Here is an 18,835-nt window from a genome sequence, read left to right on the forward strand (position 1 = left end):
GGATAGTTCCACCACAAATAATCTAACTAGTTAAGTTAGACTCACTTTGTATAAGAAACGACTAGTTCCAGTTGTTAATTAAGAGTGAATAAACCATCTAGGAGTACTATCTATCAAAAAAAAAAATCAGACGCACACAGTCTATATAATATATGTTGGGCCAAACAAAGCCTTAATTTGGCCCAACTAACAAATAGCAGTACACAGTTGGCCCAAGACAAGAGCAGACAGAAGAGATGATCCTTCTTCCCCTCGACCAAGAGTAGGAGCGATTCGACGGCAATCCCGATTCCGATTCCGATTGGATTGGATTGGAAGCACGGCGGCGGCGGCATGCACGGCGGAGGCGGGGGAAGGCTCCGGAACCCTTGCCTGACGATGCACCAGCCGTGGGCGTCGCTGCTCGTCCACGGAATCAAGCGCGTGGAGGGCCGCTCATGGCCATCGCCCCTCACCGGTAGCTATCCCCTTCCTTCGTTCCTTCTTTCCTTCCTCCTCCAATCCAAGATTAATAAGATTAAGATTGATGAATTGAATTGAAAGCAGGGCGGCTTTGGATCCACGCGGCTTCCAAGGTCCCCGAGGCGGGCACCATCAAGGCCATGGAGGAGTTCTACAGGGAGATTTACGCCCTCGACGGAATCACCAACATCACCTTCCCGCACCACTACCCTGTCTCCCGACTCCTCGGTATCCTTCCTTCCTTTCTACTCCTACTCTACTACTAACTGCAACTATGCTAGGAGTTCAATTCTCATACTCCTACTACTCAATAGGATGCGTCGAGGTGGTAGGCTGTGTCACCTCTCAAGAGCTTGCTTACTGGGAACATGTGCCCCAATCTGTATCTACTCAACCCTACCCTATTACTACTACCTGCACCTTCCCAATTCCAATCATCTTCTTCACTACCTGCAGGTCAGGCTCGAAGCATTGACTGACTTCTGCTGGCTTTGTGAAAACCCACAGGTCACCTCACCTCCCTAGTATTTCACGCTGCACTTCTTTTCATTCTTTGCTTAATTGTATTCTTTTTCTTTCTGCAATGCAATGCAGAAATTGGTGGTTCCATTCGACATGCGTGGTTACCAGGGTGTTTACAATTTAGAGAGACGGGTGTGTCCTCTCTTCTCTTCTAAATAACATAAGAGAGATCATAGTGCTTAAACAATGCAGCTGCTGCTTAATTTTCTCACTTGTCCTTCTAATGAATCTGTTCATCTTCTTTCTGTCATGTCACAGATCTATGAGGGAGCAGTCAGGGGTCTTTCACCTGTTCAAGGTCCACTGCCTGTCAATTTCCCACTCCCTGACCCCACCAATCCCCTCTCTCTCAACCCTGGATCTCTTCAACTTCACTCCTCAAGGTCCGCCGCACTAGACAAATCTCCCAGTGTCACTGCCGCCATAGCCGGAGCTCGAGCTGCCGCCACTCAGTATTCACGCAACAATACTGCTACTAGTACTCCAACCGAAGAAACTCGACAAAGATTTTCTAGGGAAAACCATGCAGATAACACTTCAGGGCCATCAATTGTCCACGACAGATCACCCGTTTTGCAAAACCAGAATCTACCATCTCTTGCCCTGACCAATCCACCCTATTTGAAGAACCAGACCATGCCATCCTTTGTCCAGAACAATCTACCCAATTTGCAAAATCACAATCTGTCCTATTTGCCGCACCAGAATCTGCCGGCTGATGTCTCGAACAGGAGGGTATCGCTTTTGCAAAACCAGAGTCCATCGTCTCTTTTCCACAGTGGTCAGTCCTATTTGCAAAACCAGAATGCAGAGCCTCGGAAAAGTCCCAGACTACAAAATGAACCTCCCAGTAGGGTGAGTGCTCACTATTTCAATCCCTTTATGGATTAGTACTACAATTCTTGTGGCATGGCGAAACAATGCAATGATGCATCCAGATCATGTACAGTGTCATGCTTTTTTTCCAGTAGCACATCCTTGACGTGCTGTTAATTGTCACTGGGTGGATAATCTCTAACCACTAGGCACAATAGGTTGAATGCTGTAGACCAATTCCTTTTTGGAAGAAATTAACCTGAAATGGTTTGGAGTAAGAAACATTTATGTGGAACTGTTTCCCAGAGTTCCTTGAACAATCAGTCATTATATTTTCTGGTGAAGTCACATAGAATTGTATTTTTGATTGATGCATAATAGTTTCTGTGTTCACTTGTTGCGCAATCTAATGTGTGCCTCATTAGCTTGTTGCAGTGGCACTGAGGGGATTGAAGCGAATGAATGTTAGTGAGGGAGGAGAGCAATCAGCTCCGAAAAGATGGCCTGAGTAAATATCTGGTGAGCCATTCCTGAGTAGTATTGCTTGTAAGTAGTAGTATATTTCTGAAATTGCACTTGCATTGCAATCGCGGAGAGCATGAGGGCCTTGCAGGACCAAATTGAATGTGTTTGCCCTTGGAAGGCCGCCAAAGCCGAGGCAAACAAGTACTAGTATTGCTTGCGGTTTTAAATGATTAGCATGTAACTCCATCCAGTTTATTGCAACCAATCAAAGTATTAACCATGATGAATTATATCTGCTTCCTGGAACTTTGTTTTACTGAATTCGACAGACGGTTCCATCTGCCCGGCCGGGCTGGTACATAATAATCCTTACATAATCCTATGTTCTCCTGATTTATGACAATAATAATAATTGAAGAAAGACAAGAGGAATAGAGGACGACTCACGGGAGGTGACCAACGCCGAGTAGTAGGCTCCCCCCCACCCCCGCCTCCTTCTCCCTTCCTTATCCTTTCCCTTTCTTCCTTCCCTTCCTTCTTCCTTTTCTTATTTTTCTCCTGACCCTATTTGTCTCGGCTCGCCACCGGCGGCGGCGGCGCCTCTCATCCTTCATATGTCTTTCCTTCCCTTTCCTCCTTCCCTCTCTGTTTCCCCTTCTGTTTTTTCTCAAGATCTAGATCCAGGTCTAGGTTTTCTAGCGGGCTAGACTGTCCAATTGGTGGTCGTCCGGCAGATCCGACAATCTAGCTCCGCGGCTTGACGTGGAGCTCCGCGTGGGACATGCAAGGTGGTGACGTAGGTCGTCTTGGCAAGCTCTGCCGAGCTATGGCCGCTCTTCATTTAGCCCACTTCTCTCTGTGGAGTTCCATGGTGTGGTGTGGTGGTGGAAGGTGACCGGGGCTACGGATGGACGCTTTCAAGGGATCGGTGAGCACCGGTGCCTCAGTGGCCATGTTGTACAGGTGGTGGTTTTCGGTGTGCAAGTGGCATTAAGTGGCTTTCTTCGTGGACGCGGTGGTTGGATGGGACTCTGAGGCGAAAGCCTTTGCGGCTTGTCGACGCTAGCAACGACGACATCCTTGGGCGTCTTTCACCTTCTTGAAGGCGTTGCTATGGAGCCATTGTTCTCCACCACCTCAAGGGATCTCTCTAGGTGAAAACCTTAGATCCGTTTGGATCGGGCGATCTCGCCATTCTGTCGGTGTGTCCTTCTCAAAGGCTTTATCTTAGGAGTTTTCCCTTATTGGACCGCTGGTCTTTGTCAGTGGGTCTGAGTCTGCGTGGTTAGCTCAGTTTGATAATGTCAGGGTTTTCGCCGGTTTTATTTAATTAATCGTGCTGTTGTAAAGTTTTTGAGATCAGTTTTTCTTATAAATTGAATCAACTATTTTCTTCTTATTAGTGAAATTACAGGAACTTCCTGCCCTTTTCGGAGGTTCCCCTTATAAAAGAAGAAAGATGAGAGTAGCATGTGCTATCACAAGACGAAAGCAATGCGATTGTGATTTTGTGAAGGAAGCAAGAATGCAAAGGGGAAGTTTCATGTTGGCAGCAAGCAAGCATGCATCTCTCTGTGACCCTGCCACGAAATTGCTTTGCTGTGGCGGGCGACAATGAGGTCCCTTCCAGGAAGCGATTGTCATACTAGTACTACTACTGCTGCTGTAGTAAAGCATACTAGTGGCAAAGCCAAGCCCAAGGGATTCACTTTTTGTTACTGTAATGCACGTAATTATACTAAATCAGAAGATTCTCCGGGGGAGGGGATCAGGGGAGAAGAACCCAAAGAAATGGCAGCAAAACCCTCTTTTTTCCGGAGGAGATACATTGATACCACTCCACTTCGATAGTAGTCGTCTAGTAGATGCATAGAACTACTACTAGTATTAGTGTAGTGGCAGTGCTGGCGCAGTGGAGGGAAGTCGTAATAGGACGGCTCCAAGAAAGCAGCATGTGTGGATGTGGATTCCACGATTGCAGCATTGCTCGCCGATGGAATGTACTATGTTGGGATTGTCAATGGATGAGTACCACGTAGTAACGCTCATGCTACACACTGCACTGCACACATATCGCTGTACACAAGTATATATTTGTTGGCATGGAATGGATGGAACCGACTGAGCTTCATCGGTTGTCCATATTCCCTAATAAGCCTCATCAATTTATTAGGGAATAAAAATTTAATTTGTTAGTAATTTTATATATATATATGTTCGTAATGATTTAAAAGTTAATGCTAAAATAAATTACATTAAAAATATTTTAAAATCAACTCAAAAACCAAGTTAAAAAATAAATCAAATTTTGGTTTTTCTTTGGCTTATTAGGGCAACTGATGAGGCTCAAACTGCTCGTTTCCACTTTTCACTGCATATCATGCCTTGTCGCATATGAATCTGATACTACAGCTCCTCCATTAGTGATCTAGGTAGTAGGTACAGGTCAAACTGAATGCTAGTGCTGTGTAGTATATACTGTATTTCCTATAAATTATTTATACTACTAGTCCACTTTTTTTTTCTTCTTTTAAAAATGTTTTAAAAAGGGTGCAACTAGCGTGCACGTGTTCAATTGGGTGCTTCTTAGAGGTTACGGCAGCAAGGAAGAAGGAGCGGTACGCATTGCATGGTAGGCTATCCAATTCCAAGCAAGCTCAACGGATGCTCTTCGTCTTCAAGGTAAGCAAGGACAGGCTGCAATCACCAATCAAGGAGAAGGATTATTATTATTATTATTATTATTATTATTATTATTATTATTATTATTGAAATTGAAATGATCCTTTTTGTTTTGGTCACGTGACACTGAGAACTACTCCATGCCGATTGTTTTGCACCACGACCTCTGGCTTTTCCATCGATTTTATACATGTCTTGATGAAGACAGCAGGCAGCATGCAACTCACTCGATTAGTTCACAATCCAAAAGAAAACACAACATTTTAGATAATCTTAATTTGACCACCAATTTCTAATGCAAACATACTTACGAAATTCATCAAACTAATAAGCAAGGAATAAGTTCTAAAGAAATACTATATGAATTTTATAGATTCTTTTGCAGGATTTATTGCAATTCTTCCGACAATCCTCTGAAATTCATATATATGTTCCAAAGGCCTGGTTAGAATTGAAACAATTTGTCCGTGACGGTATGTTTTTGTGGTAATAACAACTCCCGCACGTGCAGTGAGATAGGTCGTCTTTAAAGAAACTGAACTGGATGACAGTTAAGTTAGGGAAGAGCTGCCGGATTCATCATCCCAGAGGCCAGAAGATAAAAGAGTAGTACGGTCTCAATCTTCTAGACTTGTACCGACAGCATTAGCATAGCAGGCACGCAGAATGAAGGAAAGAAGGTTACAGAAGCAAAAGGATTGTTATTAATTACTACTAGTAATTGTTAATACTCCTAATTCGAGTCAAAGGCAACAAGACTTTTTTTTTTCTTTTGGAGTTTTGGTTTTGTTTTGGGAGCAACAAACCAAGGCCACATGTGATGAATTAAAAGGCAGTTGCCAACTCTGATCCATCCATCGTCCTTTAATCGGCAGTACTCCTCCCCATTCGTCAACAATCTGGTTCAATTCATTGCACTTGGGCAAACAAACCAACGGAGGAAATGATCTATTTGCCACGTGTCTTTAATCTTGAGGCTATTATCTTTTACAAATTTGTCTTACTTACTGTAAAAGTTGTTTTTTTAAGGTAATGGATAATCTAAAAAAGAGAAGTTGCTGGAGTAGAAAATAATCTTACAAATGAATATCTCTCTTCTTTTTTTGCATAGGAGTAGTGCTATAGTAGAGGGAATATAATTATATTGTAGGGCACTATTTAGGTTGCTGGGTGCTTTTGAGTGAGTAAAAAAATTGACGCACGTGGGTGAATCACTACGTGCGTGCCTCCTGGACTTTGGACTTGACCAGGTCAACATCTGCGTTCGGTTCGCTTTCATGCAACGTGACGTCAGCACCGTCAATCTGTCCATGGACCAAAGCAAACCAAAACAAGGGCCCAGATTAGACGATTTCAAACACAGCGTCATTTCCCGCTTTAATTTGCTCGCCCATATATGTATATGTCCAGTAGGAGTGTTTTCTTTTTCTTTTTGTGAATCGGAGCAATGTTAAGCTGGATGGTGCCACCAAAAATAAAAATTGTAATCCTGAAACCCAAAATCTATATATTTACACTAATTAACTCAGGATCGGATTTGTTTATATTCCTTGAAAAATATAAGCAACAATCAGAGCATGGAACTGGATCCACATGTTAACCACTGCTAGTACAAGTGTAGTACTGCAGAGGATGTACATCCTCTGCGTGTACATCCTCTGCGTGTGTGAGGAATACGAGTAGAGATCAGATGGAGTGGTGGCTTGGGCTTGTGCAGCAGGTGATATCGATGGGCTGAGAGGCGGCTAGCAGCTCCTCCAGGTAGTCAGGTCCCAGGTCCTCCAGCTCCATCACCCCCCCTCCGCCTTCCTGATCCGCCGGTGCAGGTGCAGCGCTCTTGCGCCGCCGCCCCGCTGCTGCCGCTCGCATGGAGTGCCGCCGCTTCAGCGCCACCACCGGCGACGCCCCTTCCTGCAGGAGGGACATGTCCATGGAACGCCTCACCTGCTCCATGGGGAAGTTGAGCACCGCCGCCGACCCGCGCATGGCGAACGCCGCCTGGTCGTAGGCCAGCGCCGCCTCCTCCGCGCTGTCGAACGTGCCCAGCCACACGCGCACGCCGTTGCGCGTCGAGTCGCGGATCTCCGCCGCAAACTTGCCCCATGGCCGCTTGCGCACCCCGCGGAACGCCTGCTGTTGCTGCACCTGCATCGGCTCCTCCTCCTCCTCCTGTCCATGGGCGTCCATGGCTGGGACAGAGACAGAGGATGAGCTGTTGGTGGTGCTCATGGCGCCGGCGCGACGCGATTCGAGGAAGTTGATGAGGCCGGCGGTGAGGCGCGCTGATCCTGATCCGTCGACGTCGCCGTCGCCGTGGCGGCGGTGAGGATGAAGCGACATGCAGCAATGCATATATATACTGGAGTATGTACGTACACACACACGCACAGACACGACAGTCACAAGCAAGCAGAGGCAGCCGCCGCCGAATAATAGATCGAGTATGAATAAATGGACGGAGGCTTTGCCCTTTTATATATGCTGCTCTGCTCCTTCCCCCTCCCCAAACCCCATGCAACTTGCACAATTAATTGGAGTAATTTATTATTTATTAACCACTAAATGATTTTTTTTCTGTCTCACACACCCACTCACTAACAAGACAGTGAGACACAGATTGACTCAACTGAGCAGATCCGAAACAAAACATACGAGTCCACTCTGTTTTCCGCTTCATTAATTGCTGCCTATGTAAAACACAATCTCTTCTTTTAGTCATATCCATTTATGCACCTCTTCAACTTTGGACTCAGTTTAGGACCCATTTAAATCGCATGATTGAAAAACATATAAATAGGAAAATCATAGAAATAGAATACCACAAGGATTCCTATCGGAATTTAAAACACAGAAAAAATCTTCAAACTATTGTGTGGTTAGCACAAATGAAAAACACAAGAATCTTAGACACATGGAGAGGAAAACATGAGATGAGGCATCATGCTTATTTTCCTCTAAAATTGCTCAGGTAAAATCAATTTCATAGGAATTTCAAAAAAAAAAGATAGGAAACAATCCTTTGTTTCAAAGAACTTTATAGGATTATTTCCCATATAATAAAATGCTCTAAAATTCCTATGGTTTTTTTCCTTTGATTTAAAGGAGGCCTTAGTTTACTGTCAATGATCTTATCAAAATACTAGGCAAGACCTTTAGTAGTAGGTACTCCCTTAGTTCCACGTTGATCCATACTATAAGATGTTTTGATCTTTTTATCTCTTATCTAAATTCACTAACATCCATATAAAATTAGATACATATATGAAGCACATACATGATCCATATATGAATTTATTTAAAACCTAAAATATTTTATAGTGTAAAATCGAGGGAGTACACAATACTCTGTGTAATTGTTTTGAAAATTAGCTAATCAAACTCATGTACAAACTAATGAAGCCACATTAACAAGAAAATTAGCAAAGCAATTAAACCTCACTACATCACATGTGTTATATCAATGGTAAATTATATGGATTATCGTGTGTGCTAGTTATCTATTATTAAGTTTGCCCAGGCCTAAAAAGTTTTCTGAATCCGTCACCTAATAATATATATGAGAAAACAGATGATATGTCACTCCATTCTTATGATTTGGATAAAATACCACTCACTAGAATACACCGGATAAAATATTACGCATATTGCCTTTCCGTTAAAATGCCACCTCGCAGTGTTTTAGAACAAAATGTGACATATTATTTGTTTTCTCGTGTGTACAGGATTAATTCCAGGTGCATGCACATTCTGCATCTGTGTATATTCAGATTCTAGAAACCGAAATTAATTTGTGCGGACTATTTCATGATTATCCGGCTTCAGGTGGGGAAATCGATCATATAATAAGGACTTAAGGAGTCTATAATGTAGAGTATATATCGATCGATCCCCGTTTTTTTGGCCGATTGGTTTGTGCACTTACTACTACTACTCCGTTTTAGCGACAGATTCATTTCCCCACGTGTGCCTAATTAATTAACCAGAGAGCTACTAAGGTAAGGTTAGCTGATCGATCTGATGATGTGATGGATGACTTGGCTAGCTAGATGCTGCATGCATATATGTCTACATTAGCTGAATCAATTCCTTGTTCTCGTCTTTAAAAAAAAAATCCCTTGTTCTTTTTCCATCATATGCATCTTCTACTAGAGTATTCCACTATACATATCTACATACTACTATATGCTGGGTTATTCATTCCATCATCATCAGTTGCTTAAATTAAATAGTATATGTGATGTTAATTAGGGCTCATCAAACAGCCAGACAGCGAGACCAGATGGTATCATTCATGCATTTCTCATCTGCATGCATGCCTTGGCTGGATAGAATTGTTTACTGGATCACTACACTTTTGAAAGGCAGAGGCTCAATTAATTAGTACTCCCGCGAGGTACATCAATTAACAGAATTGTTTTTTTTTCTTTTTAGGGAGGGAAGGATTATACTGGTAATTGGGGTGAATTGGTTAGGCGTGCTTTTTTGGTCAACGTGTAAGTCAGTCTTCAAGCTTGACCGCCCGCCTGACCACATACATGTCCTTTTTCTTGCTTAAAAGATGTATGCATGGATGCCTAATTGAGAGCTACTGATTGATGATTTCAATATTTATTTCAGAGTCCGTCTTTCTGCTAAGCATATATTTGCAAGTTAACAGTATATATCTTTGCACATAATAAGCAGTAACTTAAACGAATAATACTTTAGAAGTAAATAATTTCAAAATGAATTGAAAAAAATGAAATTTCAACGAATATACTTATAAATTTTAAAATGAATCAAGTTTGAAAAAGTTTCAAAATTTTGAGTAAACTTTCTAATAAAAACTAAAACTTTTCACTCAAGATTTGAAAACTTTCAACTCAAACTTTGAAAACTTTCAACTTAATTTTAAAACTTTGAACTCAAAATTTTAAAACTTTCAAGTCAAATTTAAAACATCCAAACCAAAATTTGAAAACTTTCAACTCAAGATTTAAAAACTTTACATTTAAAATTTAAAACTTTCAACTAAAAATTTGAAATATCCTATTTCAAAATTAAAATTTTCAGCTCACATAAAAAAATTTCAACCTAAATTAGAAAAAAATCAACTTATTTTATATTATTTTATATTATAAAGCTACCAGTGTGATTAATGCTAAGCGCTTATTTTCTTGTACGCGCGAGTTAGGTGTCCCCCAGGGTTTTAAATCTCCCGCTATAGCTGCGCTATCTCCCGCTATAGATGTTTGAGAAGGATTCTAGCTATTTGCTCTCATGTACAATTTAGCCGCTATAGCTCCATTTAGCCTGCTATAGCTGCAGCTATAGCTGTTTAAGAAGCAAACTGCTAAATTCCTTAGCCCGCTATTTAAAACATTGGTGTCCCCGCATAAGTCGGCTTAGGTCCAATAAAATCCTATAGACAGAAGTCGACGATATAATAGGAATGTATAATCTAGGTCCATCAATTTGTCATCGAGTCTGAAATTCATCCCTGAACCGCAATACCAGATATGACACGTCCCTCTACTTTCAAAACCAGTGCAAATAAGGTCCTAAGACGGTTTTGGTAGTTTAGGCTGACATGGCACTTACGTGGTGTTGACGTGGCACTTAAAATTAGGAAAACCGTGGGACCGACATGTCAATGACTGTTGTCAGGGTTATGGATACCACATACCTAATATTAGTTAACTAAATCTCGGCAGGATCCACCACATACCATGTCTTATACGGAAACTGACCTCGAGGGAGTTCCGGATAAGGAAAGACAACCAGAGTTCTACATGGAAACGATAAGGACTACTCAGATTGTACCCATATTGGTTTCTCTAGTTCTACTTGGACAAGGGGACTCCTATGGGTATAAATACAAGCCCCCCTAGGAGGACAGGGGACACCCACCATGGGGCGATCAACACAGATAATCAATGACCTCAATCAACACCCAACATAATACACGGGACAACATACAAGCCTACATACGCCAAGACAAGCCGCCGGATATCGACTTCAGGGATAGGCACGCTAGTCTCCTATGGTGTCTCCGGATACAGTCAGGAGAGACGAAAGCACTCTCTAATCTCGCCGGGCACGGATTCGAGGAGGAAGGCTACCTTGTTGTCGACTACGAGTCAGACCTTCAGACCGACATGTCGACAACAATGTAACATCCTGAAAATTCTTGACAATAAAAATCACTAAAATTTCAAACTTTTTAAAACTTTTGCATCATGCTGGTTGTTATGATTGCTATTGCTTGCTAAACCGTAAATGATCACAAAGAAAGTAAAGAAAAGATCGACATTTAAGCAATAGATATAATTTACAAGAATATATTTAACCCTACAAATATTTATGCACAAGATATTAAAATCAAATAAAAGAAAAGTTATTATTAATCTATTTTATCAAATATTAAAATATTTGAATAATATAGGTGGGTGCCATAATATGAGTACACATGAAATGATGATCATTCAAATAAACTGAGCTCTCTCTATATATAATAGAATTATGGGAGTATTTAATTCGATATGTAGATCGATATTGCACCAAGTTCCTAATTGCATTTAGGGATTGAAATTTAATATATTAAACCCCTCCATATAAAATAAACTAACATATAAATAAATTGAACTAATGTGCTAATGTGTTAATAACAGTCTCATTAGGAAATTATAGAATCTTTAATAAAACTTAAATTTGGACAATATTAATTTGAATATAAATTTCGATGAAATAACTTAGACGCGGTGTATTTTTACATTATGACAAAATTAGTGGCAACAGTATATTTTTCCTAATTGCAAAGTACCCTCTAAAATCAAAAATAGTTGGCTAGCACTGTTCATTAGCCCCTAGGTGTTCGATTTGGTTTCTAGCCATCCCAGCTCTCTTTCTCCCCACTGCTGCGCCGCACTAGCCGGCCTCGAGCCCCGCCCCCACCGGCGCCGTCGCTATCGTGTCGCCATCACCGCGCCGCGTCGCCGTCGCCTCGCTCTGCCACCGCCGCCGCACGCCAACTCGCGCCCCGTGCCGCTGCGTCATGTCGCGTCGCCGTTGCCGCGCCGTCTCCAACCCGCCGCATGCTGTCGCCGTCGCCGTCAGCTGCGCCGCGCCGAGCCCCGCGCCGCTCGTGTCACCGTCGCCGTCACCCGCGCCGCGCCGAGCCCCGCACCAGTCGCGTCACCGTCGCTGTCGCATCAGTGCCTCGCGCCCCATGCGCCGCTGCCGCGCCATCGCGTCGCCGTCGCCGCCTTGAGCCCCGCGCTGCCGTGCGCCATCACGTCGCTCTCGAGCCCCGCGCGCCATCATGTCGCCCTCGAGCCCCGCGCGCCATCATGTCGTCCTCGAGCCCCGCGCGCCATCATGTCACCCTTGAGCCCCGCGCGCCATCATGTCGTCCTCGAGCCCCGTGCACCGTCCGTCACGTCGACCATTAAGCCACCCTTCCCACACCCTATAAATATCCCCCTCCCATCTTCCTTCCTCCCCACACCATGTTGGCTGCCATCACAAGCCCCCAAGAGCCCCCACGAGCTCGTCCACCCCTCTCTGCCTCTTCTTCTCCCTGTATGCATTTTCTCAAACACCTTGCGTGCATGCCGGCAGCTTCTTCTCCACTCCACCAACGCCGCCGAGCTTCGTCGTTCCTCCATCCCTCAGTAAGTCCTCGCTCCTTTGTCCTCTCCTAGTTCCGTAGAAACAAGAGCCCCTTTAATTTCGCCAATTAGCAACCGTAGCCATGCCGGTCTGGCCACCGTTTTGCCGCCGGTGAGCTCGCTGTGGACAAGCCATCCCGGAGCCCCTCCTCTCCATCTAGCTAGCAAAATGGAACCCTCACATGCCGTAGATGCTGACGCCCTCACCAATTCGGTCAGAAACCCTCCGTATCGCCCTAGCACCTAGCTACCCGTGCCCGGCCATGGCGGCCTTGCAGCGCCGCTCGCCCCCGCGCCGTCCTATGCCGTGACCGCCGGCAGGTGGACGCTGGAGCCTTGCCGCTCCCTCCCCTGGTCGCCGTCGGGTCGCCCTCCGCCAGCCTTGCCGTGCGCGCTGCGCCGCCCCTGCTGCTCCCGCTCGGTCTGGAGGTAGAAGGCGATAGAGAAAGAACGAGAGAGAGAAGGATATGACATGTGGGCCCTACTTGATTAGCGCACAGGATTAGATATTAATCTCAAGTAAGTTAGTCTATGACATGTGGGGTCACTATGATTAAAATCTATGAAAATTCACTTATATATGTTGTGTCCATGGCAGGCCGGACCCACAGGTCAGTCAATGTAAATTATGGAATAAAAATAAATGAGTTAGGAACAGTACTGTTTCGCAATTATTCAAATTTGAATCTTTAAACTAGCATAACTTATTCATTTTAGCTCTGATTTGAGTGAAACTTGAACCTAAATTCATCTAAATTCATAAGCTTTCCAATGGTATATAATTCACTATTTTATAAAATATATTTATAATTATTAAATAATTAATATCAAGATGATGCATAATAGTTAACTTAAAAATGTGCTAATAAATAAAATTGATATTGTACTGTAAAGTTGATGTCAAATAATTGTCTTTAACACGCTTTCTCACTGTAAAACCTATGTAAACTAATTAGGAGCATTATTTCAAATTAATTAAAGCATAGGAAATACTAGTGCCATTTATTAATACATGTCAATATATAATTATACTCCTGACGTCCAAATTGTATAAATAATGTTTAGCCTCATACTTTGTGACTAAAAGTTGAACACACGTAGATGAGTCTTTAACTTGTTTATGAGAGATAATAACAGAGCTAGTGTGACTAAAATCACCCGCACGAAATTAATTAACGGCATTCCCTATACAGTAGTATATGTTTAGGTTGGAAATCGACCCTTAAGTTGTATGGATGGTAACTCACTCATAAATCCACTTAAAATCACATGTTCTGTGTAGCTCGTAGTAAATAGCAACTATTCAGATAAATGATTCAGTATTAAGATATTGTGCACACACCTATACTGTACATCCCATTATAGCTGTACGGTATAGTATTAATTTGCTTGTTGCATACATTAAATTGGAGGGACTATATGACAAACATGAATATTAGATAAATACTAGTTATAAATCTTGATCTCATATAATTATAGTTCAATTGTAAATTAGGATTATTCATTGTAAAATTATGTGATGGGATAATCTGTAACCATAATATGATTAACCTAAACAACTCTAACATACAAAGCGTGGATAATCATTAACCTTTTCTAATTTATTGTGACAAGTAAAATATTTTCATAATTAAGCAAAGCCTCCATCAATAAAATAATAATACAAATGGTCCCCTGCGATTAATTGCTTGATCCCAAATCCATCTAATAACAGAACCTCTGATATGTAACCGTGCTATTTAGATAGATGCATATATAGCCATAATCCTTCCATAGCCATTTGATAGAATAAACCGCCGAATAGCTAAATATATATGTATCCCATAAATGCTATGTTGGTTAAATCCTAAATAGACCACGATGACAATAGAAAGATTAAGAAGCCTTAGCCCTAGCATGATTGAAATCCATTAGCAAACACGAATAGTATGAGCAACCCTAGGATTGACCCCAACAATTATCTTTTGCTTGTGCATATTTGCTTGTTGGTTTTTCTCGCGTATTATAGAAATTGTGTATCAGTTAGTCGTGAGGCAACGTCTGCAGCTTCCAGGAGGTGAAGGTTGATCAAGATTATATCAATAATAAGGACTATTCTGAGTAGGCAAGTCATCACTATTCCTTGAACATGTTGATCCCAATTGCGAAATTGTTTTGTTTACAAATAAAATTGCATGCAATGATGAACATCCTACTTGTGATTATGCCATGCCTTGATTATTGTTTGCCCCTTATTCCTTCGTAACCATGTTTACGTATGAGTCCCTAGTCAATTATGACAATTGCTTAGAAATGCTATTCTAGAATCATGCATACTCATATTTATCAAATGCTATATGCTTGGGCAATTACCTTTGGGAAGGTAATTGAGATGCGGCATGTGGAGACATGAGCGCCACATTGCCATGATGTTGATGACATGATTTGTGAAAGGAGAAATAAAATTAAACAATTGTTTTCGACTGGGGCGGACGGAGGATTTGGGTGGTATTTGGAAAAGGCTAGTACTGTCCCCGGTCAATTAAGGACCGAGCCATGAAGTTAAGCATGAAACGACCCCCGTACAACTGTACTTCTCGTATGGGTATAGACCTAGCAGATTAGATAGCTGAGCGGAGGCAGTATCCCTGCATAGATGGTTCACCCCTGAGTGAGGCAGGTGCGCTACGGTGGGACAGCCGTTGAGGTAGGGCCGAGAGGCGTGCCCTACATCGGTGTCGCCATTGGTAGGACTGCCATGAGTGTGTGAGAGAGAGAACTTAACTTGAACCATAATTTAATATGTGTGTGAGACTTCTCTTTCCCGGGAGCGCCAGAACTCCTCTCACTGCTAGAAACATGGACGCTTAGAGTGCATGAAGATTTAAATTCATGGAGCGGGTACTGCCAATGCGAGGTTATCGAAAAGCTTTGCCGTGATGCGTCTCATGTGTTGGGACGAGGCTCATGTGTCGGGCAGTCGCAGAGTGCGGGTAAAGTGTACATCCACTGCAGTGTGAGTAAACCAAATCTATTCGAATAGCCGTGCTCGCGGTTATTGAGCACCGGGACGTGTATTACACTTGGCTAGACTCTAAATTTTAACTTGTGTGGGATGGGATATTGCATGATGATTTTTATGCTGTTGGAGCCACTTCCTGAGAGGCGGGAAGGTGGACGTCCTCAGAAAACCATGACGACTCAATGGCGGGAAGCTACCCTTGGGATCACAATGGATGGTGGACAGAACCGTCGTTGTTTAATGTGAACGCTGGTATTAAAATTTGATCAGTCTATGCTAGGTCTTAGGCTTGTGAAAAGATTTGCAAAACTTGCTTTGCGCAAAGGAACCTGAAGCCATTCCTTGAAATACCCTCTATCATATGTATCATTGCTGTGGTGGCTTGCTGAGTACGGTTGGTACTCACCCTTGCTATTTATATATCTTCTAGGAGAGTGTTGAAGAGAAGCCCTTGTCGGTACGCTTGCGTATCCAACAAGATGATCGGAGTGCGGTCTTGTTCTAGGTCTCGTTCCCCAGTCGACTGCCTGTGGTATGTTAACCGGACCCTTATATTATTTTGTCTTCCGCTGTTGTTCTCTGATAGTTGTTGGCCTACCTGGCCCTAATATAAGTATTTAACTCTTTTAGCCTGAATTCATTCGTGATATGTTGTGATCCAACTATGTATGTGTGTACCAACTACTGATCCAGGGATTGGTACGGATAAACACAGAAGATTTCCGATTTCCAAAATCGGGGGTCTACAAACAGTTAGATAGGCTACCCACATATTGTACTGGTGTGATTATGGTGAATAAGAGCAATACCGGCTTCGGCCAACAGGATGTAGGGTTATTACTTGACAACTCAGGGGCCCGAACCTGTATAAAAATCTCTGTCTCCGTCTCTTTTACCTCAGTCTCGCGTATATCCTAGTATCGACGATCCCCATACTATGCAAATACCAGAATTGCGACACCAAACGTCAACAGTGGCGTGCCAGGTAGGGGGATTTTGGTGCTCTAGGATTTCGACGAGATGGGTTTAAGAAGATGGATTCTCCGACAACATACTACTCGACAACTTCGGCTATAGGAGATCTAACCCAACCGGAGTATGTCCCCCGACGAGATTGGAATCATCGTCATCAACAACTTGATCTCTCGAGATCGACCAAGCCTCAAGCTCCGCGGCGTACCAAGAGATGTCAGATCACATGATATCGAATGAGTACGCATCAAGGTAATTGGTAGATTAGTTTTTTAAATTAATTTATTAATTCCGTAGATATATCCGGCATATATCTACACAGGTACGCAATATTTTATATGCAATTTATCGTACCTATTCAGATCATACAGCATTGTCAGATCATAATTTATTATGTTTACCTAGAGCATGTTTTTTATACAATATCTATTGTGCGAGTGCTTTCGATGTCAGGCCAACTACGGTCTAACGCTGGGGGCTCGCTCCGTTCTCTTCTGTATAAATCATGCTTGTTTACGGTTTACATAATGCCTGATATTTAATCTGCTCGTTATATCCTGATAATGCTAGAAGATCCACGCAGTTTTTGAGTACATACTCGATATTATCTACTATATGTCTTGCCTTCTAGAAAATAATTTTCAGGAACAATTGAGCACTCAAGTAGGTTGTGGTCGAGTACACTCCATTATCGAGAACATTCTTGACAAATGCGGAGTTATCGCACCCAACCTACCAACAAAGACCGACGACCTATCTCATAGCACCGGCCATCGCTGGACTACTCGAGAAAAGGTTGTTAACGGATAATTCCTCGCGAACGTCGTCGGCTTGATCACCCGACATGATTGTGAGCGGACATCCAGATATGCTATAAGTTGGGTATGTGAGTCATGCTGGCCACATGATGTGCACATGTAATAAACCAACTTTAGCGCCCCTATAGGTGATTAAGAGATTCCTACTCCTGGTTCTCGAACCAGTAAAACTTAGTGATCTCTCTCGCCTCACTTGGAGTGGTCAAGTCACGACTACTGCTTGGTCCTTGACCAGCGATGTAGCATTTCTCCCACTACTTCCACTTCAAGAGGTCGAGTTACGACTACTGCCTGGTCCTCGACCAGCGATGTAGCGTTTCTCCCACTACTTCGACTTTAAGTGGTCAAGTTACGACTACTACCTGGTCCTCGACCAGCGGTGTAGCGATTTCTCCTACTACCTCTACTTCAACAAAGTTGATAGCAGGTACATAATATCGCCAAGTGTTTTACCCAGAGATCGCTTACCACGATGACACCTAGCGTTGAAACCTATCCTACTGTCCCTTTACGCCATCTTGACAAGGCCTCCGAGGAACCTAAGGGATCTTCGGCTGGGGACGCCCAGAGCCGATAAGGCCTTGTTAGATCCTGTAGAGACGAAAGACCATGTAAGATCTGGTCGTGTAAGAGTTCTCGCCGTGCGTATTAACCAAGCCGTGTAATCAGAAATTAACTTTCCAACTTCATGGCTGGGGGCTAGGATCAGTGCTTGTTCAACCAAGGCAGGTCAAGGGTCCAAGAGCCTTATCCTCCGAGAACGATTCTCCGACGACAAGGCTGGGGGCTAGGGAGAGTGTATGACTCTACAAACTGACTGATCGGAGTCGGTAAGAGAGAAGACGCTCATATACAAAACATTGGTATGTAAATTTAATTCATTTACAGTTTTCCATACATATTATAACATGTCACCCTTTGAGCGTTCGCTCGGAGGCTATTTCTATTTGATATTCTTTTCTGAGTATTAATTTCAGGAAAATTCTATTCGACATTGACGAAGACTCCATGTCTCTATGGTTCTACACCAAGATCGACTAAGGCGAGTACAACCAATGTTGACAAAGCTCTGTCGCAGACTCTACGCCTTCTCGATCGTTCGAGATCGGTTGCTGGATCTCGACAAGGAATACGGAATGAAGAGATGGTGTACCCGCCGAGATAAAATTTCTTGACTTCAATCCAAATTCTCGATTACAGCAAGACGGGAGACTTAGTCGTACTCTCTGTACTTTCTCGATCGACATCAGAGATTGACTTAGACAAACCCTTTCGGTGCCCGCACGAGGCTGATAAAGGAAGTCTAACGTTATCTCTAAACTCACCGAGAACGGTCACGTGAGCTCGATAACAGTTCCTCCAAAGTCTGCGGTTGAGAATATGAACTCGTTCATTTGCATCGAAGTCGGGGGCTACTGTCAGGGTTATGGATACCACATACCTAATAG

The 18,835-nt window shown here is 43.0% G+C and overlaps 2 protein-coding genes across 6 annotated transcripts; one reads left to right on the forward strand and one right to left on the reverse strand.

Moving 5' to 3' along the window:
• The first annotated feature begins 207 nt into the window (after positions 1–207).
• LOC127767185 (uncharacterized) lies at positions 208–4,410 on the forward strand. 5 transcript variants are annotated; one of them, XR_008016339.1, is made up of 8 exons: positions 208–457; positions 547–690; positions 777–844; positions 919–969; positions 1,057–1,116; positions 1,243–1,839; positions 2,236–2,319; positions 3,669–4,410. XR_008016339.1 is itself a non-coding variant. In XM_052292438.1 (8 exons), the coding sequence occupies exons 1-7, from the start codon at positions 334–336 to the stop codon at positions 2,310–2,312; spliced, it is 1,131 nt and encodes a 376-aa protein (XP_052148398.1). In that variant the 5' UTR covers positions 208–333; the 3' UTR covers positions 2,313–2,319; positions 3,669–4,410. The 5 variants fall into 5 exon arrangements, 3 of the variants coding, with proteins under 3 accessions (XP_052148398.1, XP_052148400.1, XP_052148401.1); XR_008016340.1 differs by having other exon boundaries at positions 3,680–4,410; XM_052292438.1 differs by having other exon boundaries at positions 2,226–2,319.
• A 1,789-nt stretch (positions 4,411–6,199) lies between these two features.
• Positions 6,200–7,368, reverse strand: LOC127768330 (ethylene-response factor C3-like). The gene has a single exon (XM_052293884.1). It carries the CDS (start codon positions 7,297–7,299, stop codon positions 6,634–6,636), a length of 666 nt encoding a protein of 221 aa, XP_052149844.1. The 5' UTR covers positions 7,300–7,368; the 3' UTR covers positions 6,200–6,633.
• Positions 7,369–18,835: the final 11,467 nt, after the last annotated feature.

The sequence above is a fragment of the Oryza glaberrima genome, chromosome 3, assembly GCF_000147395.1.
Source record: "Oryza glaberrima chromosome 3, OglaRS2, whole genome shotgun sequence".
NCBI classification, from domain to species: domain Eukaryota; kingdom Viridiplantae; phylum Streptophyta; class Magnoliopsida; order Poales; family Poaceae; genus Oryza; species Oryza glaberrima.

Bases quoted from the DNA above. Each gene is read 5' to 3' on its own strand.
- LOC127768330 (XM_052293884.1), bottom strand. From the start codon at position 7,299: ATGCATTGCTGCATGTCGCTTCATCCTCACCGCCGCCACGGCGACGGC.
- LOC127767185 (XM_052292438.1), top strand. From the start codon at position 334: ATGCACGGCGGAGGCGGGGGAAGGCTCCGGAACCCTTGCCTGACGATG. The intron at 691-776 runs GTATCCTTCCTT...ACTACTCAATAG, and splicing joins CCCTGTCTCCCGACTCCTCG to GATGCGTCGAGGTGGTAGGC. The intron at 970-1,056 runs GTCACCTCACCT...AATGCAATGCAG, and splicing joins GGCTTTGTGAAAACCCACAG to AAATTGGTGGTTCCATTCGA.